At 36.1% G+C, this 23,658-nt stretch overlaps 1 protein-coding gene across 2 annotated transcripts in view; it reads left to right on the forward strand.

Moving 5' to 3' along the window:
• The window catches only part of MAP3K1 (mitogen-activated protein kinase kinase kinase 1), a 62,755-nt gene that overhangs the window by 30,697 nt on the left and 8,400 nt on the right, over positions 1-23,658 (forward strand). For both annotated transcript variants that reach the window (XM_075019616.1, XM_075019617.1), the window contains exons 2-15: positions 7,120-7,270; positions 9,724-9,930; positions 11,691-11,891; positions 12,737-12,853; positions 13,411-13,559; positions 15,986-16,107; positions 16,861-16,942; positions 17,073-17,250; positions 18,040-18,330; positions 18,780-18,901; positions 19,954-20,045; positions 20,293-20,482; positions 20,800-22,078; positions 22,995-23,147. In XM_075019616.1, coding sequence (XP_074875717.1) covers positions 7,120-7,270; positions 9,724-9,930; positions 11,691-11,891; positions 12,737-12,853; positions 13,411-13,559; positions 15,986-16,107; positions 16,861-16,942; positions 17,073-17,250; positions 18,040-18,330; positions 18,780-18,901; positions 19,954-20,045; positions 20,293-20,482; positions 20,800-22,078; positions 22,995-23,147 — 3,334 coding nt within the window. The remainder of the gene's footprint in view (positions 1-7,119; positions 7,271-9,723; positions 9,931-11,690; positions 11,892-12,736; positions 12,854-13,410; positions 13,560-15,985; positions 16,108-16,860; positions 16,943-17,072; positions 17,251-18,039; positions 18,331-18,779; positions 18,902-19,953; positions 20,046-20,292; positions 20,483-20,799; positions 22,079-22,994; positions 23,148-23,658) is intronic.

Below are 23,658 nucleotides of genomic sequence, written 5' to 3' on the forward strand. Positions count from 1 at the left end.
GAGTGTCAGTGAGCAAGACAGATATCTCTTTAGCAAGGTTTAGTGCTTACTTAGTACAGCTGCTTATTCCTATATCATAAGAAATCATATTAATAATGTTAATTCCTGGTGTAACTCGGATTGTTTTTTCTTCTCTTTTTGTATTTCTTGTCCATATATTTATCAAAGTAGAGCATAAGGTTAAAAAAGTTTAGTACCAAATAACAAAACTAGACACAAACAAGATAAATAAAAAAAACAAATTGGGATGATTAGCATACTAGGGTCCTGCTTAATGACTCCTAAATGCTACTTCAGTACAACTAGTAGATGACAATAATAATTTGTTGTAATTGTCAGCAGTGTATACTAAGAAACAAATATAACCCTGGTGACAAATAATGATTTTTATCATGGAAGCATGGCAGTTGAATCATTCTTCAGAAAGGAAAAAGAACAAGAGCAAACCTGTTAAACAACTTACTGGGTCTCTGGTCCCCTTCTGTAAAGCTAGAGAACATTGGGTTTTATAACTTTTTTAATTTAAATCATTTAAATACTTGCTTGTTTTGAAAAGAGTAAGTTTGGTTCTCCATTTGTCTTACATACCATTTACTGCCTAACCAGTTACTAAAGACTTAAAAATTTTAGAGTATGTTATGTTTCTTTGCTAGAAATAACATGTTTATAAGCCTTTAATTTTTAATTTGCTTTCTTATGTCATTTATTTTTATGATCATCTTTTGCTGAGAGAACTTTAAAATTCTCTTTCCAGCAGCAATCTTGGAACATTTGGTATCTACTGATAATTCTGTTTTGAACGCTGTTAGATTGGTCTAAATTTCCTTTCTTGTTTATAACTCCTCCAGAAATGATTTAAGCTGTAGCTTTTGAAACTATGTAGCTCGTCCTCTCCAAGTTATTTGTTTATATGCTATCTTATTTCCACCATTCTAATCGGAGGTGGAGAATGTAGTATAAATGGTTTTATCTGCTTATCCCTATCGTCTTAAGCTGATCCAAAGTATAATTTTTTTTGTATAAAATATCTGATGTTCTTCTCCCTTGGGGATAGGGGATTTAAATTGTCTAAGAAACTCCTTATCCTGTGCATTATGTGTGGAGACGTTTTACTCTGCTCTGACAGTCATCCAATATGCAATAAGCAATTTCATCTTTAAAAATAGGACAGACACTTAACTCAAAACAGTGTGAACGTTCTCATATACCAAATATATGGGCATATAAAAATAATCTAGAATGAGAACTTTGCTTTAGGACTTTTATTTTGGGTTTTACTGTACTTTTAATCCATCTTTCTGTTAATGGCTTCAGACTTCTACATCAGCAAGGACCATCTGTTCTGACTTGACGCTTTCTATGTCTTATCCAATTGCACTTCAGCTAATGCTCCTGTTTTGGGGTATGACAGGCTTAAAGGATCTGAATCCAAGTTCAGTTTGGTGCCTAAGAGATTAAACTGTATACTACAAGTAAAGAATTCGATTCTGTTAAAAGGGGAGTTGACTTAGGTGATGTATGACCAGATAAAAACTTGGTCTTCAGCAAGAGATAGAGGGCTCTGGTGGGCTAACCTGGGAAAAAAAAAATCCCTTTCTAACACCTATGCTTGACATCCTATAACCTGGTGCATATGAACTAGTCACATAACAGGCTGTCAGTGAGCATTCATATTCCAGTCTATTTAATGATATTACTGCTGTTCTTGGTGATGGCTCGGTCTGTGGAGTTAGAGCTTTTGTTGTGAATATTGTCCTGTCAGCAGTCAAATACTTTCTTTGACAAATGCACCTTTTGACGTACAAGTCTTCAAGAGAGATGCTTGATAAAATTACTTGGGAGAGAAGATAAGGGGTGTATCAAACTGGGACTAAATAATGATCATTACCAAACTAGTAGAGGTGTAGGCTCAGTAGTTCTTGTTTTAAAGCCAAATAACTGAATGTTTTTTCTTTCATGTTTTCACATTCTGTACAGGTTTGTTTCCCTTCTACAGAAAAATGGTGGAAGAGCTATATGTTTTAGCTTCTAAAACTACGTTGATGTAAGGATGCAGTGGCTGTCACCACATGGTGTTTTCCAACAGGGACTCTTGCACTGCAGCCTGGGATCCCCAGGGCAGCAGAGGTTCCACAGGAACCTGCTGGGTGTTTGTTTCTCTGTTATAATTATATCTAGGCACCATTATGCTTTTTCTGTACTTTTATAACATATAAATTTGTTTATGTTTCAAAATATATGTAGAAGATGAAAGCTTATTTGAGGTAGATAGAATGATATTTCTAATGCAGAATGCTTGTTAATGATTCATCTAAATGACATAAGAAAGTGGCAGTTTTTTAATGTGAGTGAAAAGCAAACAGTGGATGTAGAGTACCCCTCAATATATACTCCTTGTGAGCTTCAGTGGATGGTGTGTTGGCCAAATGAAGAGAGCCTAGGTTGTTCTGAAGGGAAGATGATGAAGAGCTATTGGAGAAGCTGAGGCAGCTATAAAAAAGAAATACGGTTATTGTTTTGTCTTTTGTGTTTGTCAGGTACTCTAACAGAAGAATAGAACTTAATTTCACGCTTATGTAACATTTGGCTAAAATCCTCATAACTATTTTAGGAAGCCAGATTCGTTAGTCTCTACAAAGTAGTGTGTCTGATGCTGTCTTTAAGTGGCAGTTGCTGCCATTTAGTACCAGGTGGAGAAAGTTCCCTGTTAAGTTTTTCATTGTAACGGAATGTTCCATACCTGGTCTTTTGCTTTGTTAAAATGGACACAAATGGTTAGATGATAGATGCCAGTGGTAGTGGATCAGGAGGAGAAGGAATGGGAGACTGGCAGGAGGACAGACCACGATGCCTTGCCCATCTTTATCTGATTTTTTTTAACTGATCTTGATATCATTAAAAATGCTTAATGGCAAAAGAGAAACTATGAGCCCTACTGGAACTGTTAGTGGCAAGAAGTTATCTAAAACACTAACAGCTGACCTCAGTTCAGGGAATGGCTAACTCTTTTGTCCCCACTCCCCACACGGAGCACTGCTCCTAGCATGCCTCCAGGCCAGCTGACTAGCCCAGCATTCTGAGGACCTGTCCAGGCTTGGGTTGGAGGTAGCTGCGTGTCCATATTCTTAATTCTTGCTTAAGGTCCCGAAAATGAGCTCTGTACATCCTATCTAAACTCACCCCCAGTATTGACTGTCACCATGTATGGCATTTGCACTGAGCAGATTATGTAATTTCTCCCATATTAGTTCCTTCTCATTCAGTGCTTTTCCATCAAACCCTGGGGCTGTTCTCCTCACAACCTGTTGTAAAATGTGTTGATTGTTCTGATAAAGCTGCTGTGTGACCACTTTTGTTCATGAATGTTTTCCATAGTCACCCATGGTTTGACCACTGCTGGTATGCAAGTTACCTTTGCTAACTTGCTTCAGAAAAATGTTTAAAAAAAATATCACTCAGCAGCTAATAACTTTTTTCCTCCCTATGATTGGGTATTTGTGGATATAGCAGACAGAGCTTCCCTTGTCTTGGTGAATTGACTCTTTCCTCTTTCGGAACTTGCCTTTTTCCTGTTTTCCTGCTGCTAATAAAATCTTGTCCAGCATGTCTATTGGATAAAGCTGTTGGCTTCTCTGCTATCTTATTTGAGCAAAGACATCTAACTGTTTCTAAACATTGAGAAGCACATGAAAATGAATTGGAGCTGTGGTTCAGCTTTCATATACCATTATATGCCCTTTGTAAGAAAAATACTTGCAGAGAGTTAGTATTAAACTTACTGAGCTATTCAGAATTAAATCTTGCTTGTGTATTTAGCAATAGTTTGCTAAATAACATGTGCATACCTTGTTTTAAAATATTGAATCATTGATCCATAGAGAACAAGTTGTTAATAATCTAACTATTCAATTACTGTTTGCAAGTCTTCAAAATTAAGACACAGAAACAAAGGACAATGTTTTGCCTTCTTTGTTGCACAAGATGTTGCAGTAGACCGTTTCCATGTAGTACATTGATCTGATTGTATTTAGTTTTATAGTTCATGAAGCAAATAATCCAAAGTGAATAATGCAGTTATTAATGTGCAGACCACTGAGCTTATGCATTAAAAACAGTAGTCAACACACTGAGCTTGCTTAGTACTTTAGTATTACAATTTAGATTCATTTCTTTAGAATTTCTTGACTAATAATACAGGAGCGATGTCTGTAGGTTTAAAACTCCTAATAAAAAGAATTTAAAAGATCCTTAATGCTGCCTTTTGGCAGGGGGGCAAAGTTTAAAAGTTAAAATTTATCTGGAAAAAAAGCCTTGTATCTTTTTTTGCTTGATGCATGAAAAGCTGAAACTTTTAAGAGCAAAATCCTTTCTTCCTGATGAAGCAGAGGGGTGGGCTGGTGACAAATGTCAGGCTCCCTGTTCCAAGCTAGTATGTTCTCTGAGATTGTTTTTGGGGGTTTTTTTTTGCCTGCTCCTTAGCTGCTGTTCAAATACAGCACCACCTGGCAGTCACTTAAGCATAGTTACCTTGACTTATGAATAGGTTTTGCTGTATGAAGATCGGAATGCTCTGTACCCTGCAGGATCAAGTCCTGGGTAGAATACGCTCTGGATTTATTGGTTTTGTTTTGTGCTGAGGTACAGTGATGTGGAGATGGGCAACCTAGCCATTGTCATGTAGGAACACTTCAGCTTGCCTGGAATAGGTGAGGGGGGTTGCTTTAGATTAAAAAAAAAATAATAAAAAAACCCCTGCATGTTCAGGGCCACAAAATGAGGATGTCCTGCAGTATGCAGGAGCTTTGTGCAGTCACAGGAAAAATATTTTTTCCACAGACCCAATATTTAATAAATATTTTAGCCAAGCTTGAGTTAAAATACAAAGTTTTCTTGAGCACTTCAGAAACCGTTTGGTAAAAATACACATAATACTTAAATTCTGTGGAAAGTTAACTGTTGTTTACTAAGCAAAAGCTTTCAGACTCAGTTGGTCTTTCCCACCTGCGTGGTGAAAAAGCACAAGAGTTCTTTGTGCAGGCAAGAGTAGATCGGTTTAGCTGTCACATGAGAGGAAGATAGCTGCTTCTGCTTTTTAGAGAACAAGCACAGATTGTAAAGCCTCCACTGTTGTATTACATTGTTCATGAATTCAAGTCCACAGACCTCTAAAAGACTTTTTTTATATCAGTTGGGAAGTTAATCATGGTTATATGAACAAATGAAATACTGTGTCATTCTTTCACTGTTGGGATAGTGTTTTCTGTCTTGTATACAAAGTATTCATACAACTGGGATGGTTCATGCAGTGGAATCACTAATATAAAAAACAGAGTAACTATATTTTTAACTTGCACTTATATTATTTCAGAGCTGTACTGTTCTTACACAAAGATTTCTGTCTTTGAACTGATTTTTTTGACTGAGGAGAAAATGTAAAGTTTTTACACAATAGTTTTTTCCCCTATTTTAAACTTAGGCACTCCATTTGGACTCTACCTGCTGCTGTAATATCTTTGTGTTTCATGAATTATCACTATTTTTTTTGTCTCTGTTTCTAGAAAGCAATAGTATGGAATTGAATGCTGGGACAAAAATGTTTTTTATGTCACTTCCATTAGTTTTGAAGTTGAGCAAGCATTAATGCTTAATGTCTGAAAAAACATTTATTCTTAGGTGGATTGTGTTTCTATTTATAAACACTTTTAAGTCTTTAATTGCTAGACACAGTTCTAAGTGTCTAAAATTGGTTATTAACAGTAGGTTTAGATGTTGCTTGAAAAAAAAATTATTTTGTTTACAGTATCCATCTGCTTATTACATTTCAGCACTGAACAGGAAGAGTTATTTCCTGCCTCAGAATACTTTGTTTCCTTTGTCTTTACAATGAGAGAAAAAAAAATAACAGTACTCCTGACCAGTGAAAATGTCTCGTTTTTCTAAGCAGGGATTTGTGATAAATGAACCTTAGTGATGAATATAGGAATTGTAATTTTAACATCATCTTATTGCAGTGAATGTTACAGGGACTATGTTGTAGGTCATCATCCAGTACATAAATGTACTTTTAACTGCATAGCTAAATGTTTTAGAAGCTGAAGACCACATGCATGAAAGCAGCGCTTGTAACTGAATTATTATATAGTCTTATCTTCCACTTTAAGATGTGATTTTATTTTTTAAATAAAATTTCATTCTGCGAGTTGGCTTGATCAAGCTTGCTTATTTTTAAAGATGGCTAACTTCAAGAAAATGGGTGGGGATCATGTGCTGCTGCTTAAGAATGTGGTTTTGTTGGTGATTTAGCAGATAGCTCAACAGAATCAGGAAATCTTCCAGACTGTTCATATTTGTTTTTCAGTGTCTGACAGTGTTTTTTTCTTTTTTTTGTTGTTGCCAGCAATCACAAGCAACTACTTTGCTGTAGGTCAAAAAAAGTACAAGCCCAGATGAATTACACTTTCATTTTACAGATACGAACTTGCTGTCAGTTTTGCTATAATTATAGCTGACTTGAAGAGCTTTTGAGTCATCAGTTGCTCAGAAAGCAAGTCTCAAGGCCACTAGCCTCACTTTCATGACTTGTGTCTAGTTTAAGCATACTTGCTGTGTATTAGTTTACAAGTTCTCTTTTTTGAGGAAGAACTCATGTATAGTAAGAGGTACTACATACCTAGCTCCTTGCTTATGCATGGTATGAAGATGGAAAATTTTCACCATTAATTTATATTCATTTTGTAAATTGTTTTAAAATAGAGATTGTAAGCTTTGAATTGTCAAGGAATTCATGAACCATCACAACACTTGTGAAACCTTTGGTGAATGACATGACATATAGGGTAATTTCTGTATTGGTTTAATATTTGCCAAGACCTTCCTTTTTACTGGGTGTCCAATGTTACAAGCAGTGTACACATTTTAAACAGGTGTGCTGCAAACAGCAGACTAGTGAATTAGTCGTAACTCTTAAAAGGCTTGCTGCAGTCAGTTGGAAGTAATGTTTTAGCAGCTGTGTTGTAAGGAGAGGGAGTCTAGGATGGCACAAAGTTTAAGAATGCTGTGGTATTATACTTTAAGTAAAATTAATTGTGTTTATGACTATTTTTTTTTTCTTTGCTGTAGTCGTGACATGGAGAATAAAGAAACCCTCAGGGGGTTGCAGAAGATGGATGACCGCCCAGAAGAGCGCATGATCAGGGAGAAACTCAAGGCAACGTGTATGCCAGCCTGGAAGCATGAATGGCTGGAAAGAAGAAGCAGGAGAGGCCCTGTGGTAAGTGGCACTGATGGAAGGGCAATATCTGTAACAGCTATTGCAGATAAAAATCCCTTAAATTTCTTTCTATTAGAAACCTCTTTTTCTTAACAATCTGCATACTATTAATTATGGTCCTCCTGTTCATTTTTTGTAAGCTGTTTAACAGGAAACTGTGGTTGACTTTCTGAAATATACACATTTATTAAGCTTTATTTTGAAGAAAAAGGCATATAGCTGTGCAGCTGATTTGTGTTAGTATAAAGTAACACTGTGACAACACTGCCCTCTAATGCCAACAACAAAAGTGGCTTCTGTTCATTAGGTAAGAACTTGAGTGCAAAACTGCACTATAGTGCTTTGTACTCCCTTGATTCTTAGGGGTTTCATGTCTTCACTTTTCCATAGTTTGAAAAAGTTAAGTTTTCTATGTATTGTAATGGAAGTGCATGGAATTTTTGCTAGACGAAAAAACAAACTGCAGTCTTACTAGAAGCAGAAAAAAGCAAAGCTGAGTAGTAACTCCTTCACACAGGTCTCAACTCTACTAAACTTTGGATGCCAGAGTATTCTATAACCTTTTTGGTAACACTTTTGTATAAATGGTTCAGAAGTGGTTTTAAGAAGTTGTGGGTGGCTCAAACATGAAACTTACTAAGCATAGTTAGAATTCTATTCAGTATAATACTGGTTAATTAACAGCCATTAGTTACCTGTACGTGTAGTTGCATTGCTTGATGTGACTCCCATGTACCACTTGATGGGAGTGCTAATTTAAAGCTGAGATCCTCTGATGGAGTAAACAAGTGTTTGTGGACAGCTTTCTAGACTAGAAATAAGAGGGTTCTGTTGGCAACTTTCTGTCATGACAAAGAACATTGAAAATACTTACAAGTGCACCAGAAAAGCAATACCTCAAAGGATCAAATAACCCCAAACAGTTCTTACTCTAAAAATTTTTAAATGCATCTTGGTTACTTCATAGCTTGAAATTGTTTCCCTGCTCAGCCCACTTCCCTTGAGGTTTCTGGGTTTAATACACCTTCTGATGCTCCAGATTCTCCCATTTTACATTTTAAATGTTTTCAAGTACTAGCAGCTGGTAACTTCAACTTCTCCATAGGGCTATGAATTTGCATTATGACTGTTCAGGAAAGAAAAAGCATTACAGTAATCAGCAGGAGAGAAAAAAAAAGGCTGCACTGCTTTTTATAATTCTTCGTTATCCTGTTCACTTTCATAATCAGATAGCAGTATATTTAAAAAAATAGCAGCAAAGTTTTCTGTAAAGTTCAGGTTTGCAATACATTAAATAAGTTGACTTCTTAAAGTAAAATGAGCAGTAATGTAAATGCAGATTTTTCTTCCATGAGGCAGTGCCTAAGTGGAATAGCTTCAGTTGGATAAGGTAAATGTTTCAGTTTAAAATAGCATTTGACTTTGTGGATGCAGTCCAAATCATCAGGTAGAAAGGTACGAGTCTGGATGTCTCTTACTCTCCTGAGCAGGAAAACCCCTTCCATTTTTTGCCTAAATCAGAGGCCTCTGGAACTGTATAGGAGGGGTCCGCTCTGTTAATCTGAAGTGTTATTTGGAGCTTCTTCCAGCTTTGAGTCAAGCCTCTAAGACATGCAGAAATGTAGAATTAAAACTGAATCTGCTGTGACTGCTTTTAATTTGATTCCCAGGGGCCTTACTATTCTTATGCATTATGTGGGTCTGAGTGGCAGGCAGCTGAAAGTTGTCTTGAAATATTCTGTACCTCAGGGTCAAAATTCAGTGTTCATGCAACAAAGCACTGTATTAGAAGTGTATGTACTCACTCTGCTTGAGCACATGTGTATATTCCTGTAGCGCAGCACTGTACACAGTGATTAGCTCAGATACCAGATATAGTGTAGCTGTTCCACTTGTATGGCAGGAAGAAAACCCACATGCGGTTCTTAGAGGGTGCAGCACACCTTAATTTTGCTGCATTGCTTCTAGGTTTAACATAATTTTTACTTTGCAGCAAGTGTTGTGCTGTAGAAATAGCAACCCTAGTATTTCTCAAGTGATACTTACAGTATATAACAGATGGATCCGACATTATAGCTCTTAATAATTAGACAACGTCTGTTAGGAAAAAAAAAAAAAAATTTGGCTGCTGCTGTCCAAATGGGGAACTGCTGTCCTTTGAGATCATGAATGACAACTATAGAAGTACTTTAAGAATCAAATCGGTAGCTGCCACAACTAACATAAGCAGGACAAATGGGCAGGAAAAAGGGTTCTTGCTTTTGTGTTGCATATAGATTAACTAAATAAGCCCTACTAGATGTTAGTATTAGAACCTAGGGAACATGCAAACTTCAGATGTCTGGATAATGGCTTAATTATATAATGCTAGCAAAACAAGTTTTGATGAATTTGTTTTGCTTAGTGTAAAATGATCAATTCATAATTCTAACACATGGTTTAATTCTTGCAAGGTGGTGAAACCTATCCCTGGGAAAGGAGATGGATTGGAAATGAACAAACTCTCTCTAGAACCTCAAGCTGAAGGACAAAGCACTGCTTCTTCACCTACACAGAAAGGAAGACGTAGTCCTTCTCCTAGTAGCTCCTCTTCATCATCTTCTAGGACGGTTAAATCTGAATCACCAGGTGTTAGAAGAAAAAGGGTATCTCCAGTGCCTGTAAGTTACAAGCTGTGATGTAATTTTTAATTTGACTACACTCTGCAATCTTTTGCTTATAGACGCAATTAATCCTCCCTGTGCAGGGCAAGATGCTGATACAAAGGGCTTGTGACAGGGTATCACTTGTGAGATACGCAGAGCATATCTCATGTTACGATTCTCATGTATGGACTTTTATTCTCTACTCTGGTGTGTGTTTTCTTTTCAATTCAGTCCTGCTTTCAATTTTTATTTCTAGGAAATAAATGAAATATAGATATTCAGTCGTGAAGACACGTATGTTCCCTTAGCTTGATTTGCACAAAGAGGTGCTAGTAGTTTGGTGGTTTTCCTGTAGTTTTGCATGTCGGTTCTCCAGGCAGATATATTCCACTGGGGATATGATTGTTGACGGGATTATGATTCCTGTAGAAAATTGTTACTGGTATGCTATTTGTGATCTTCTATTCCAGAACTGATCTTTATGTACAGATAAGGAAAGATTTAGGTATGTGCCTTGTTAGAAGACTAAAATCTCTATCATTACATTTGAGAAGATCTGGAATAGAATGTTTTGAGCAATAGTAACTGCCTTCGTTAAAGAAGGTCAAGAGTATAATGTTTTGAGCAATAGCATCTAACAGGTTTGCTTGTTTACAAAAGTGCTCATCCACAGTTAAGCTTCAGTTGACTTGTCTACAACTTCACAGTGCAATTAGAGTAAGAAAAGGATCTAATTGATTTTATTGTCCCATTGCTTTAAACAAGGTTTCCAAAATCAATTAAAATATGTACTGCCATTCCTCTGAACTAGGCACGAATATCACACGTTACAGCACTGCAGCACATCTCCTATCCTCTTGACAAGAGAAATTGAAAGGTTAAAAAAAACAAACAACCCCCCCATACACAAAACAGTGCAACCCAAACCCACAACAGCCACCAAACTAGCTAATTTATCCTTTGATCCATTTTTACTTGATTGTTTTTCTTTGTTTTACATTAAACTTTCACATCAAAAACCTTAGAAGTTCAAGCTACCTTTTACTTATTGAGGGACAGGTAGTCAATTATAACCTGCATCATAACATAAAATTCAAAGTGGATATAAGTTAAAGCAGAAAATTTGAAATTGGATAGAGCCATTAGTGCATCTCAATGTTAGAAATGTGGAGAATTTAAATGAAGACAATTTTAATAAAAGGTTTGGGCCACTGAATTTTTTATCATGGGGAAACAAAATAACACAGAACCATCCTGAACTGGAAGTTGCTTTAATTGTGCACAGGAGAGGAAGCTGTATCCTTTTTCCTTTTCTTTGGAATTTCTTAAACTTTTGTTCATCATTGACCATATATTCCCTTTTGTAAACTCTAGTCATAGGATTTCTTAATTTATGAAATATATTAGCACTATGACTTTATATAATAATTTCCTGTATTGAGTCACAACTCTATGATTATCTTCCAGTTGAATTATACTTGCTAATTCAGTAGTAATATGGTAAGGCAACCAATGAAGACTTGAAAATAGAAGCAATTTAAGACTCCTTTTCTGTCATAATGTCAGACAAAATTTCAGTTTTTCTTCTGCCCTCGAGTTCTGGACATAGTAGAAAAGTAACTCTTTTAAAGGCATATAGTCTAAGCAGGTTGCAGTAGTTTCAGGCTTTGGGGACTCTCTTATTCTATGTCGTTTGGAGGGGAAAAAAAAAACCCCAACCCCTAATTAAACTTACTGTTGTCCTGGAAATCCTTATGATGGAACTGCTTATGTAGTTTCAGAGTGGACGAATAACACCACCTCGACGAGCCCCATCTCCAGATGGCTTCTCTCCATACAGCCCTGAGGAAACAAATCGTCGTGTCAACAAAGTTATGCGAGCCAGACTGTACTTGCTGCAGCAGATAGGACCCAACTCTTTCTTAATTGGAGGAGACAGCCCTGATAATAAATATAGAGTGTTTATTGGGCCTCAGGTAGAGAACATTTTTGTGTTGTCTGTGGCTTTTATTAATTTATAGTTAATCTTGGAAAGCTGTTCAAAACCAAATTAGATGAAGTTAGTCGCCAACCCATGATAATGGTTCTATTAAGTAATGTTTAATAGTTTTAATCTGTGCTCATGTAATGATCAGCTTGTATTTTGTCAAATATGTATCAAGTATGTTAGTTTTCTCTAAAGTTTCTCTTTAAAAAAGAAAAAAGACTCTAGTTTGGAAGTAATTACTGTTGTGCTGTCTATTTCTCATTCCTACAAGTGGCTCTGAATTACATATCTTAAGTATTTTTGGCTAAAATTTGGCCACATTATTTTCCTAGTTTCTCACCCTGAAACACTTTATTTCCTCTCTCTATATATAAATGACAAGCACATGACATAATTCCTTTAGTGGTGTGATAATTTCATTAATACCCATAGTGAGGTCCTTTTCATAGACTTTCGTAGTACTAATGTGATGCTGCATTGGGGAACATTTAGGTTTTTGAGTAAACAGAAGCATCTCATTCAAGCTTGATTGCTGTCATGTTATTAGATATACGATGATTATATGCATAAATTCCTTCTAGGATGAAGCATAGCAATAACTTCAGTTGATTTTAAAAAAAATTCAAAATGGGAAAAAAAGTCAATAGGAAACTGGTGTAATAATTATTTGCTTTTCCATATATATTCCTGAATAATATTTGGGGAATTCACATTTTCTGTAAGGCCTTGTAAAAAGATAAGAAGATATTTATGCCTATGATGCAGTTAAATGTGGAAAAATTAACTATGTAATTATCAATTCAGTAAAGCCTTAGCATATACTTTTCTTTGCAGACTTGTAGCTGTGGCCGTGGGACATTTTGTATTCATCTGCTGTTTGTTATGCTGCGGGTGTTCCAACTTGAACCCTCGGACCCAATGCTCTGGAGAAAAACATTGAAAAACTTTGAGGTAATTGATTTGTAATAGATCTAATGGCAGATCTAAAATACACTCCAGGTAAAAGTCTTCAGGACTTTATCTTAAAAATGCTGAAAACTGTTTCAAAGCAACAAGAATATATGGTTTTAATTATATCTTTAATTCAGTCTCAAGACTGAATTTTTTTTATTTTATTCATTTGCATAGCTGCAAATAAAAGACGTAACTAAAAGAATAGTAGAGAGTGTTAGTTTGAGTGATTGAAATCTTGGATTTTCTACTCAAATTTGTCGATCTGTCTCACCGATTACCTGTAAGGTAAACAGAACAAGGGTCTTCAGAAATAATTGTGTGTATACTTAATTGTGTGTTTTTTATTTTTAATAAGCAAATAAGTTTTTGTTGTAAAGTGTTTCATGTGATCTGTTTAATAGTAAGACCTCTAAAATTCCTGCTGCTACTGCTAAATCATTACTGTGAAGGCGAACAGATCTTTTTTTAGCAGTGGTTAAGCTTCAGTAATACTACTTTTAATACAAGCTATTCATAGCATAAATACGTCTGTTGCTATCTTTCTCTGATGTTAGGTTGAGAGTTTGTTCCAGAAATATCACAGTAGGCGTAGCTCGAGGATCAAAGCTCCATCTCGTAACACCATCCAGAAGTTTGTCTCACGCATGTCAAATTCTCATACATTGTCATCATCTAGTACTTCTACATCTAGTTCAGAAAACAGGTTAGTATTTTTCTAAAGGAATTAAAAGCTTTATTCTGTAGTTTTCTTCTAAATTTGGAGGTTTAGAATCACCTACATTCTTTTTGTTCAAAGCTGCTTTCATTTCAAGCCTCTTCAAGTCTATTTGCAAACGATCAAGTCAAGCATACATTAGTCACCAAGTGGGCATATTTGCTTTGTAACTTCTGTTTGAAAAATGTTAAGTGGAGTTGTGAAAAGAATTTTTTTGAGTCTTTATGAATTTGGGAAACAAACTTGTGAAATGTAAGTGCAAGACTGAAGCATATATTAACTTTGGAAACCTATTTCTGTGCATTTGTTCAAATACAGCACTTGTGCAAATGGTGACAAATGAAGAAACATTTTTGTTTTTCTCTTGTCCTACTTTGTCATCATCACAAGCATTTCTCCAATATGCTGAAAAATTTTGGGGTAAATGCACTTTGTGTAAACTTATATAAAAATACATATATACAAACATAAGTAAGCGTATATTTAAAAAAAACACTTCATGTAAAATGGGTGATTAAATTATTTTAAGGGAGCTATTAAACTATTATGATTTTCACAGTTTATACAATATTAAACGATGCCTTATTTACCAATTTTAAGTGATGTTTGATTCTTTGATTCCCACTGCCCCCCCGACTTCTGCTATTTGAGTGATTTTGCATGTTCTTCTCCTTGATTCTGAAAATATATTAATTTTTTTTAAACAAGTGATTTGTGCATGCATGCATTAGTGAGTGAACTAGACATCCGCTATAGAGGTCAAACCACAGAAGGCAACCTAAACTGAAGCTTTCTTTTGTGTAAAGTGAAACCTAACTTAAGGAGTACCTTGATATGTTACTTTGTGATAATAGGCATATAGTCAGATGAATGTATTCAGACAGGTTTATAATTCTGATGTACATTTTGTGACCTTAATTTCCCATCAACTTTTACTTCTTTTTTCAAATTGCCAAATTGTGTCACTGTAAATAAATTGCATAAACAAAGCAGTTCAGTAGTTCTAGAGTAGATTGTGTTTATCTGGCAAGTCAGGTCCTTTAACATAGATACCTTGTGCAGGAATTTTTTTTTTTTTCATAGAATTGGCTTCACTGGATTGTGAACTTCGCTGCATTAGTTCTCATTTTTTACAGGATGAAAGATTTTTCAGTTGCTTGCCAGTACACCTGATGATTAGTTCCTAGCATTACTGGTTCAACGAGATAAGTTGCTGTTTTGTGCAAGTCTAATCTTGCATGATATAAGTGTTGGAGAACAGTGAGCATCAGATTCATTTGAGATAAAAGTTTACTCAGTGCTGATAATTACTGTGACTTGCAATTATTTTAGGTTTACTAAAATTCTTCAAAAACAAGTTTTAAATTAATACTTGTGTTTCTATACATGCTGTGGAAATGAATTTTTCATTGTAAGCTTATTTTTGTGGATTTTTCAAGGAAAAAAATAATGTCAACCATTTGCAAGGAAACAGAAGTGAATATATGTGTATAGACATAATGTACATACAAATTAATTTTATTCTAAAAATATATTGTTGGTGAACAAATGCAGGGTTCCTGCAAACTTTGACACACACTGACTATAACTTAAATTTTTGTTACGAATAGTAAGAGTTTTGCACATTTAAACAGTATTACAGAATACGAAAATCTGTGTTTTTCACTACGTGTTACTTAAGTTCAGAATAATTCTTCTGGCTAAACCTCTGGTTATATCCAATTGAAAATTAAGGTGGGGGTAAATAAAATGGAAGCAACATGTAAAACAGGGGAAAAGGTTTTTCAAAAATCTACATGTGACATGTAGGTATGTTAGTGTTCATGTGAATCTATAGCATCTGTTTCTATTAGTGGCAGAAAATTATTGGGTGGCTGTTATCTTCTGTTAATTTTTTTGAGTTTTACATATGTTCATCAAATAGTATTTACAGTTTCTTGTAATGGGCTAAAGACTACCTTGTGACTCAATGCTCCGAAAGGAGTGTAATGGAAAAAAATGTGGGTAGCTTTCAAAATATAAAGATTTCTTAGTTTTTCAAAACCAAATGATAAGTAAAAAAGTGAAGGTTGGTTTGTTTAAAGAAGCCGGGGGGGGGGGCGGGGGAGGGGGAAATGTAAGTGCCTGAAAGGCTGGGCCTTTCAATCTCTAATTGGTATCTGACCTAGTTTGAAAAAGATGTCATGTGTTTTGTGACTTTCCCTTTCTTTTCAACAAAGTGTTTTCTGTACTCAGTGCTTCTAAAAATTTGGTTGCTTACTTATTCAGATCAAGGTTTAGGAGAATGATTCATGAATAGCCTATAGTTCTTCAGAAGTGACTGTTCCAAACTGGAAGTTAATTTTTTTCACTGTTAAAGCCTGTTCTGAATTCTGATATGCCACTTTTACAATCACAAATATCTATTTTTATAGTATGAAGGATGAAGAAGAACAGATGTGCCCCATTTGTTTGTTAGGCATGCTGGATGAAGAGAGCCTAACTGTGTGTGAAGATGGCTGCAGGAACAAATTACACCACCACTGCATGTCAATATGTACGTTGTCATCTTTGTCTTGTTCAAGTTCTGGTGCCTCTAAATATGCAAAAGTATTATAACTTGGTGTGTTTTTGTTGGGTTTTTTTGTTTGTTTTAAAAGGGAAAAAAAACCAGAAACCTGCTCTTAAGTGATGACTCATAGCTCTTTGTGAGAGTTTGGTATCATTCGGGTACTATTGATATGCCTTATTTTATCAGTTATTCACAAATCAAGTTTGCAATTTGATGCTTTGAGAAAAAAGTTAACTGCAGGGCTAGAGGTCTGAGCCTCTCTTACCTGAGTGAAAAGATTATGTCCAATTCAAGTAAGGTTAGGAACAGACTTTCAGCCCCCTGTGACTTGTGCATGAAAGTCATCTGGTATCAGCTAGGGTTACGTAGTGAATTATGGAGTATGCTTACATAGCACATTAAATAAAGTATGTAAATTATTACAGTTTGCTTTAACAAATAAAATTCCATCTCCCATATTTTAATGCTTTTGAAAAAGTATTGCCTATGTTTGAAGTACAAAAGGAACTGCAGTTCATTTCATAACTTTTAATATTAGTTGTAGTGCTACACTGAAGTGCTTCTGCATGCAAAAAATGTTTAAATGTCCATATTTATCAGGCTGCTGTAAATGGCTTAGTTCAGAAGCGTTTGTCCTGAAACTAACATTCTTGAGTAAGACTCAGAAATAGTAATGCCATCTTCTGCTTTTATACGCTGTAAAACTGAAGTACGTATTATCCTGTTCCTGTGTTCCAGGGGCAGAAGAATGCAGAAGAAACAGAGAGCCACTTATCTGTCCTCTTTGTAGATCTAAATGGAGATCTCATGATTTCTATAGGTAAGGATTCAGTCTGTGTATAAGAAACTGTCTGTTTCTGGATCCTTAGTTGATGTTCCTAAATATGCTGAAGTATTTACTTTAGGAAATGTTTCATTTGTTAATCCATGTTGTTTGTTGTAATCTGCAGTCATGAATTGCCAAGCCCTGTGGATTCTTCTGTTCTGCGTGTGGTTCAGCAACAAACTCAGCAGCAATCTACAGCTGGATCACAGAGAAGAACCCAAGATAGCAATTTCAACCTTACTCATTATGGGGTCCAACAGATCCCTTCTGCCTATAAAGATTTAGCTGAGCCATGGATTCAGGTAATTTTACTTTGTAAAAGAAGCTTCAAGGGTAAAAACTGATTTTGAACTGTTCTTCTAGATTTGTCAGATCAACAGTTCAAAAATCTATTCTGAATCCCATCAGCTTTTTGATTGATTCTAACTGGAAAGAATTATGTTTAACTTGCATCTGAAGAGAAGGTTTTCCAGTCCTGTTTTAACTGGGGTTTCAGTTTTGGACTTCACCTTAGGCCTTGTGTTAAAGGTCCATGTAATAAAATGTAGTATTCTTAACTCTAGTTTTGGTTGTGCAAGTATCACATAAATACAGTTGGCACTTATTGTTACCTGAGTTGTGTTGCAGAAGCCAAATGACCTAAATAACCTGTAGTGTCTAGAGGTGGGTTCAGTGGAGCAGAGGTCACGCAGTTAAAAGTGGGAGAACTTATATTGCCTGTATTTCTGCTGTAATTTTTTGTACGGTATAGCTGGACCTTGGTTTCAGGGTTGCTTATATCAATGTCTAGAAATAAACTCCATACTGAATAATTAAAATTCAAAGTGAATGAAACCATCCACACATTCATCCTCCCACTTCTCTTAACAGGATTTTTGGAGACCCAATGACTTATCATTTATGATGTTTCATTTCTATCACAGAGTCTTTTTTTTAAGACACTGTACCTTCTGACACGTTTTTGCTGTCAGACTTCTTAAGGTGATTTTTCACCAGAAACATTTCTTTGCTCTTTTTGATTTTTCTTCTTAGGTACTTAAGTTGCAGTATTATTCAGTTTAACTTCTGTAACATTGCTTTTTCCTTGGTAGGTATTTGGAATGGAGTTAGTTGGCTGCTTGTTTTCTCGGAACTGGAATATACGAGAGATGGCACTTAGACGTCTTTCCCATGATGTTAGTGGTGCTCTATTACTAGCTAATGGTGAAAGCACTGGAAATTCTGGAAGTAGCAATGGAAACAACACAAGTGCTGGAGCTCTGGGAGCAGCTAGTGGGTCATCTCAGACCAGTATCTCAGGAGACGTGGTGGTGGAATCCTGCTGCAGTGTGCTGTCCATGGTCTGTGCCGACCCTGTCTACAAAGTGTATGTTGCTGCTTTAGTAAGTAGTTGTTTACTCATTGTATTCTAGTAGTTTCATACTTACTTCATTTTTGAAGGGGAGGGAAAGGGAGGAGATACATGAAGTCAGGAATCCTAGTAATTGTTGTTGAGCACCACTGATGGCTTAACTTTTAACCATCATCTGAAAGCAGGATGAACAAAATCCTTGGCAAGAGTGGAATGGCATGGCTCCACTGGCCAAATATAAGGAAATGCTTGCTACAGTGCTATGTATTAACACTACTTCTATGACTAGGTTCTTTCCAATCTCAAAGAATACATGACTAATTCTAACAGTGATATGTAGTAAGCTATTTATTCTTTGAACATTTCACTGATGCTTTGAATGTGATTTATGTAAAACTATTTACAACTCTCTAAAAAAAAAAAATTTTAAATGTGTAGCTAATTCGATTTTGTATGTATTGCTTTCTTCCTTTCTCTTAGAAAACTTTAAGAGCCATGCTGGTATATACTCCCTGTCATACTTTAGCAGAGAGGGCTAAACTACAGCGACTTCTCAAGCCAGTTGTAGAGACGATATTAGTTAAATGTGCAGATGCCAACAGGTATGGTGTCTCATGAATTTCAGATTTATTTTGGATTGTTACTAAAATGTCTTGAAGCTTCATTTGTTGCTATTTATGTGGAACTAGGAGACAGTTTATAGTTGGTAGTGAAATGTGTGGATCATAAGTATAAATTTATTGTGTTTTTTTTAAAGTCTAATTGCTACTAGCAAACTTGAAAGCTTGAAAGATGTGGGTTTTGAAGGCACTTGATTGTATTTTTCCAACTCTTAGAGATCTTAAACGATACTTTGCTTTTACAAGGCCTTTTCCCCCCCCTCTTAAAATAAAGGAGCATGTTAGGTGCAGTCATCAACTATCCCCTCCATCTCAGTTGATATTGCTTTAGTCTAATTCTCAGGACTTACCTTTAAGCAGTCAGCAAGTACCAATCATGTATGTTTCCTACTTCAATAAAAGCTGTTGTACATCTGTACATGAGGTGTTAATGTAACACTTCTACTTTTTATTTCACAGTGTGATGTTAGGAGATGGCTATTCTGGGTGAATTCCCTTGGCATTTCTGGCTTGAGTAGGCCTTTTCTTCCCATCCCAAGCTACCCTGTTTGTTCTGCCAGACCAACCATTTCTTCATCTGTACTGTAAATTTGATGCAGAAGCCCACCAGCTTATTTTTTTGTCTCTTTAAGTTTAGTTCCTAAGCAACATTTCTTCTGAAACTGCAGCTAGAGATGCCTCAGCAATAGTCTAGCAATATAATATCTAAAGTTAAAGGAATAAGTGAAATAGAACTGCTCCTTGTGTTGCTGAATTCCTGGATTTGGCCTGTTGTTGCAAGAGGATGAAGTCCTATTTGGGGTTTTCTTTATTTCTTAGTGATAGACGTGACACTTCTGGAAGTATCCTTGTAAAACCTGTCACAACTATTGGTAGCTTACAGATAGAGGATTATAGAAATGTATTGGAATAAAGTGATATGAAATTTTCCACACACAATTCCAAGCTAATGATTATTGAAATATAATGATTAGAATGTTTTTCCTTGAAAGCATCTGCTAAAAGAGTTATTTTTTGGTTTTAATTTCCTATAGTCGAACAAGTCAACTTTCAGTCTCAACGCTATTGGAGATGTGTAAAGGCCAAGCAGGCGAGCTGGCAGTTGGGAGAGAAATACTTAAATCTGGTAATAATAGCTCTTCATATATAATTGAATTATAATTACAAACAAATATACTGAAGTATTTTAAATTTAATACAGGATTTATCCAATAGTAGCATGGCAAAGGGAACAGTATTTCTCTTAGCAATTTGGGAGGGGATTAATTTGGGCACGCAATGTGTATTCCTGTATGATACATTTCCGATCTTTATTTAGATCAGAATTTAGATGGTGGACATACCTAATCCTTATTTTATCAATTTTTTTATAGGGTCCATTGGTATTGGTGGTGTTGATTATGTCTTAAATTGTATTCTCGGAACCCAAACTGAATCTAGCAACTGGCAAGCACTACTGGGGCGACTTTGTCTAATAGACAGACTTCTGTTGGAATTCCCTGGTGAATTTTATCCCCACATTATCTGTGGAGATGTTTCACAGGCTGATACCATAGTAGACAGGTACTTGCTTACACTTTGTGACTATTACTGTTTGTAGTTGAAAGCGGTGTTGGTGATTTCTTAAAAAATAGTTGTTCTAATTCTGGTAAACAAGTAGTATATATTTATATGCAAAAGTGTGCTTGCTTTATGGAGTAAATGGTTGCCTTTTTAAAAAAACTTTTGACCTGTGAATCAATTTTGAAGCACCAATGCAGCAATAAGTGTCCTTTCTACTGCAGAACTGACAGCTAAATACATTGTCTTGAAATGGCTTTCTTGGCACTAGTTACCTAGAGTATCTCAGTGTATAAAACATCTCTTTTCTTTTTTTTTAGGTATAAGAAACTTCTCTCCCTCTTAACTTTCGCCTTGCAGTCAATTGACAATTCCCACTCAATGGTTGGTAAACTATCGCGGAGAGTATTTTTGAGCGCAGCAAGAATGGTGGCAAGAGTGCCCCATGTTTTTGTAAAGCTGTTAGAAATGTTGAGTGTGACAAGCTCAACTCATTATGCAAGGATGCGTCGACGTCTGATGGCAATAGCAGATGAAATGGAAATTGCAGAAGCCATCCAGCTAGGCATGGAAGAAATGCACTCTGGGGAATGTCAACATGAAGACTTTTTGCAGCTACCTGTACCAGATAACTCTCCAGAAGCTACAGAAAGTAATACTCCTAACAATACTGTCCAGTTATCAGGGAAAAGTGGGAAAGGTTTAAGTGACAAAAAACTGAGTGCCAGTCCAGAGGACATTTCTGAGACACTGGCTGGCCTTGCTGCGGGTCTTCCTGTTTCATCAGTAACCACTGAGCAACCAAAGCCAGCCATTCAAACAAAAGGAAAACCCCACAGTCAGTGTTTGAACTCTTCTCCCTCATCCAGTCATTCCCAGTCACTATTCCCAACGCTTCTGTCTCCTTCAAGCCCATCTGTACCAGCTGGAACTGTAACAGATGTCTCTAAACTCAGACCTCAGGGATTTGTTCCCTGCAAAATTCCCTCACCTTCTCCTCAAACACAGCGGAAACTTTCTCTGCAGTTTCAAAGAAACTGTTCTGAAAATAAAGAACCAGAGAAACTTTCTCCAGTTTTTACCCAAGCCAGGCCATTGCCATCCAGTCACATACACAGGCCAAAGCCATCACGACCCACCCCCAGTGATGTGAACAAGCAGGGAGAAACCTTAAAAAACAGTATGACACTTGACCTGAATGATATTTCACAGTGTGACGGCAACAGTAGTAGTAGTAGCAGTGCAGTTATACCAAGTGAAGAGACAGTGTTCACACCAGTAGATGAAAAATGTCGATTGGATGTTAATGCAGAGCTCAATTCCAGTATTGAGGACCTGCTGGAGGCCTCTATGCCAACAAGTGATGGCACAGTTACATTCAAGTCTGAAGTTGCAGTTCTTTCTCCTGAGCGGGCAGAAAATGATGATACTTACAAAGATGATGTAAATCATAATCAAAAATGCAAGGAAAAGATGGAAGCTGAAGAGGAGGAAGCTTTGGCTATTGCTATGGCAATGTCAGCATCTCAAGATGCCCTGCCAATAATTCCCCAGCTACAGGTTGAAAATGGTGAAGATATCATAATCATTCAGCAGGATGTAAGTATACATGCGAGAATTTAGCATAAGTCTCAACTGAGGCTCACTGAATTTATAAAGCAGTGCTGTTATGTTTCCAAAGTTATATAAAACCTAAAGATACCCAATACCCTCTCGTAGGAGTTGGAGTATAAACAGTCTGCCAGTTGAGGGTGCTGACAGAATCCTTCCATGGTTATTAACAAGCTTAGAGAAGGTATTTGGAAGAGAAACATCCTGTTGTGTAACAACTTTTAAAATGGCAAAGAAGGAAGTGTAAAAGTGGGGAAATCAGGAAATGAGGACAGAGGTTTTAAGCAGGAGTAGAACTGTACTGAGTCTGACTTTGAAGGCAATTGTACAAAACCAAACTAGTTTCTGAAAGAAAAGGCAGAGTTGTAAGAGATCTTGTTGTCAGCACATCTTGAGAGAGATGTGAGATACTTTAGAAGTCAGAAGAAAGATGCTTGTTTGCAAGTAGACAAAAGAACAAGAAATAAGAATAGAGAAAGGAGTATTTTCTTTGTGGTCCTTTGCATGAGGTAACAACGTGTGAAGCATAAAATGGGAGAAATAAATTAAGTAGAAAATAACAGGATTTTGGTTGTGTTTACTATAGTTGCTAACTAAAACCTTAATTAGATGTGAGAATAGGAATAGGAAAAAAGGCTTGCTCCTGTTTGTGTCCTTAAATTTTGCCTTTCACCTTCAGCTAGTAACACAGAGGAGGCTCTTTGTTCTTGCATACAGTAGGAGTATGTGGATTATGGAATACACTGGTATTCTGGTCTCAGCTGAAACATGTATAACATACAGTACAAAGAACTGTAAGGGAGAGGAGAAGCATATAAGCTTGGATATTTCATAACCTTCCAGAAAGTCTACATCTTAGATGTATGCTAGTAAACATGGAATTGATTTGGAATTCAATTTGCAGACACCAGAAACCCTGCCTGGACATACCAAAGCAAAACACCATTATAGAGAAGATGCAGAATGGCTTAAAGGTCAGCAAATTGGTCTTGGAGCTTTCTCTTCCTGTTATCAAGCTCAAGATGTAGGAACAGGGACATTAATGGCTGTAAAACAGGTAAATACTTCAAATACTTCACTTTCTTGAATATATTGTGCTTGTTCTTCAATATTTCTTTGAAGTATTAAATATAAAAGCTCTCTGTCCTCACAGACTTCTTGTATTCCTTGCTTCCTCTGCTCCCTGTCATGTGTTCTCACATAATACATAATAAAAAGTCTGTATGTGCATGGTATTAACATAACATTTTCAGGTTTTTTTCATTTCTTAAAATGAAAAAAAAAAACCCCTAACCTGTAATTTTTTTTTATATGCCCATTTTCTTTCATAGTTCTTCAAATGCATTTTTACTTTTATCATGTTCATAAAACAGTGACAGTTAGGAATGGAGCCCAGATCTCTTGATTCCAACTTACTGCCCCCTTTGCAAGGTAGCTGTTAAAAGTAGTTTCCCCTTACTTGTCAAGACTTCTTTTCCTAAAACAGTTTAAGTGGAGGAAATGTAGTTTAATGTTTGTTTCCTCTGATCCAACAGCCAGCTTTGAGCCAAGTATTTTTAATATTTAAA

This window comes from Buteo buteo, chromosome Z (genome assembly GCF_964188355.1).
Source record: "Buteo buteo chromosome Z, bButBut1.hap1.1, whole genome shotgun sequence".
Taxonomy (NCBI): Eukaryota; Metazoa; Chordata; class Aves; order Accipitriformes; family Accipitridae; genus Buteo; species Buteo buteo.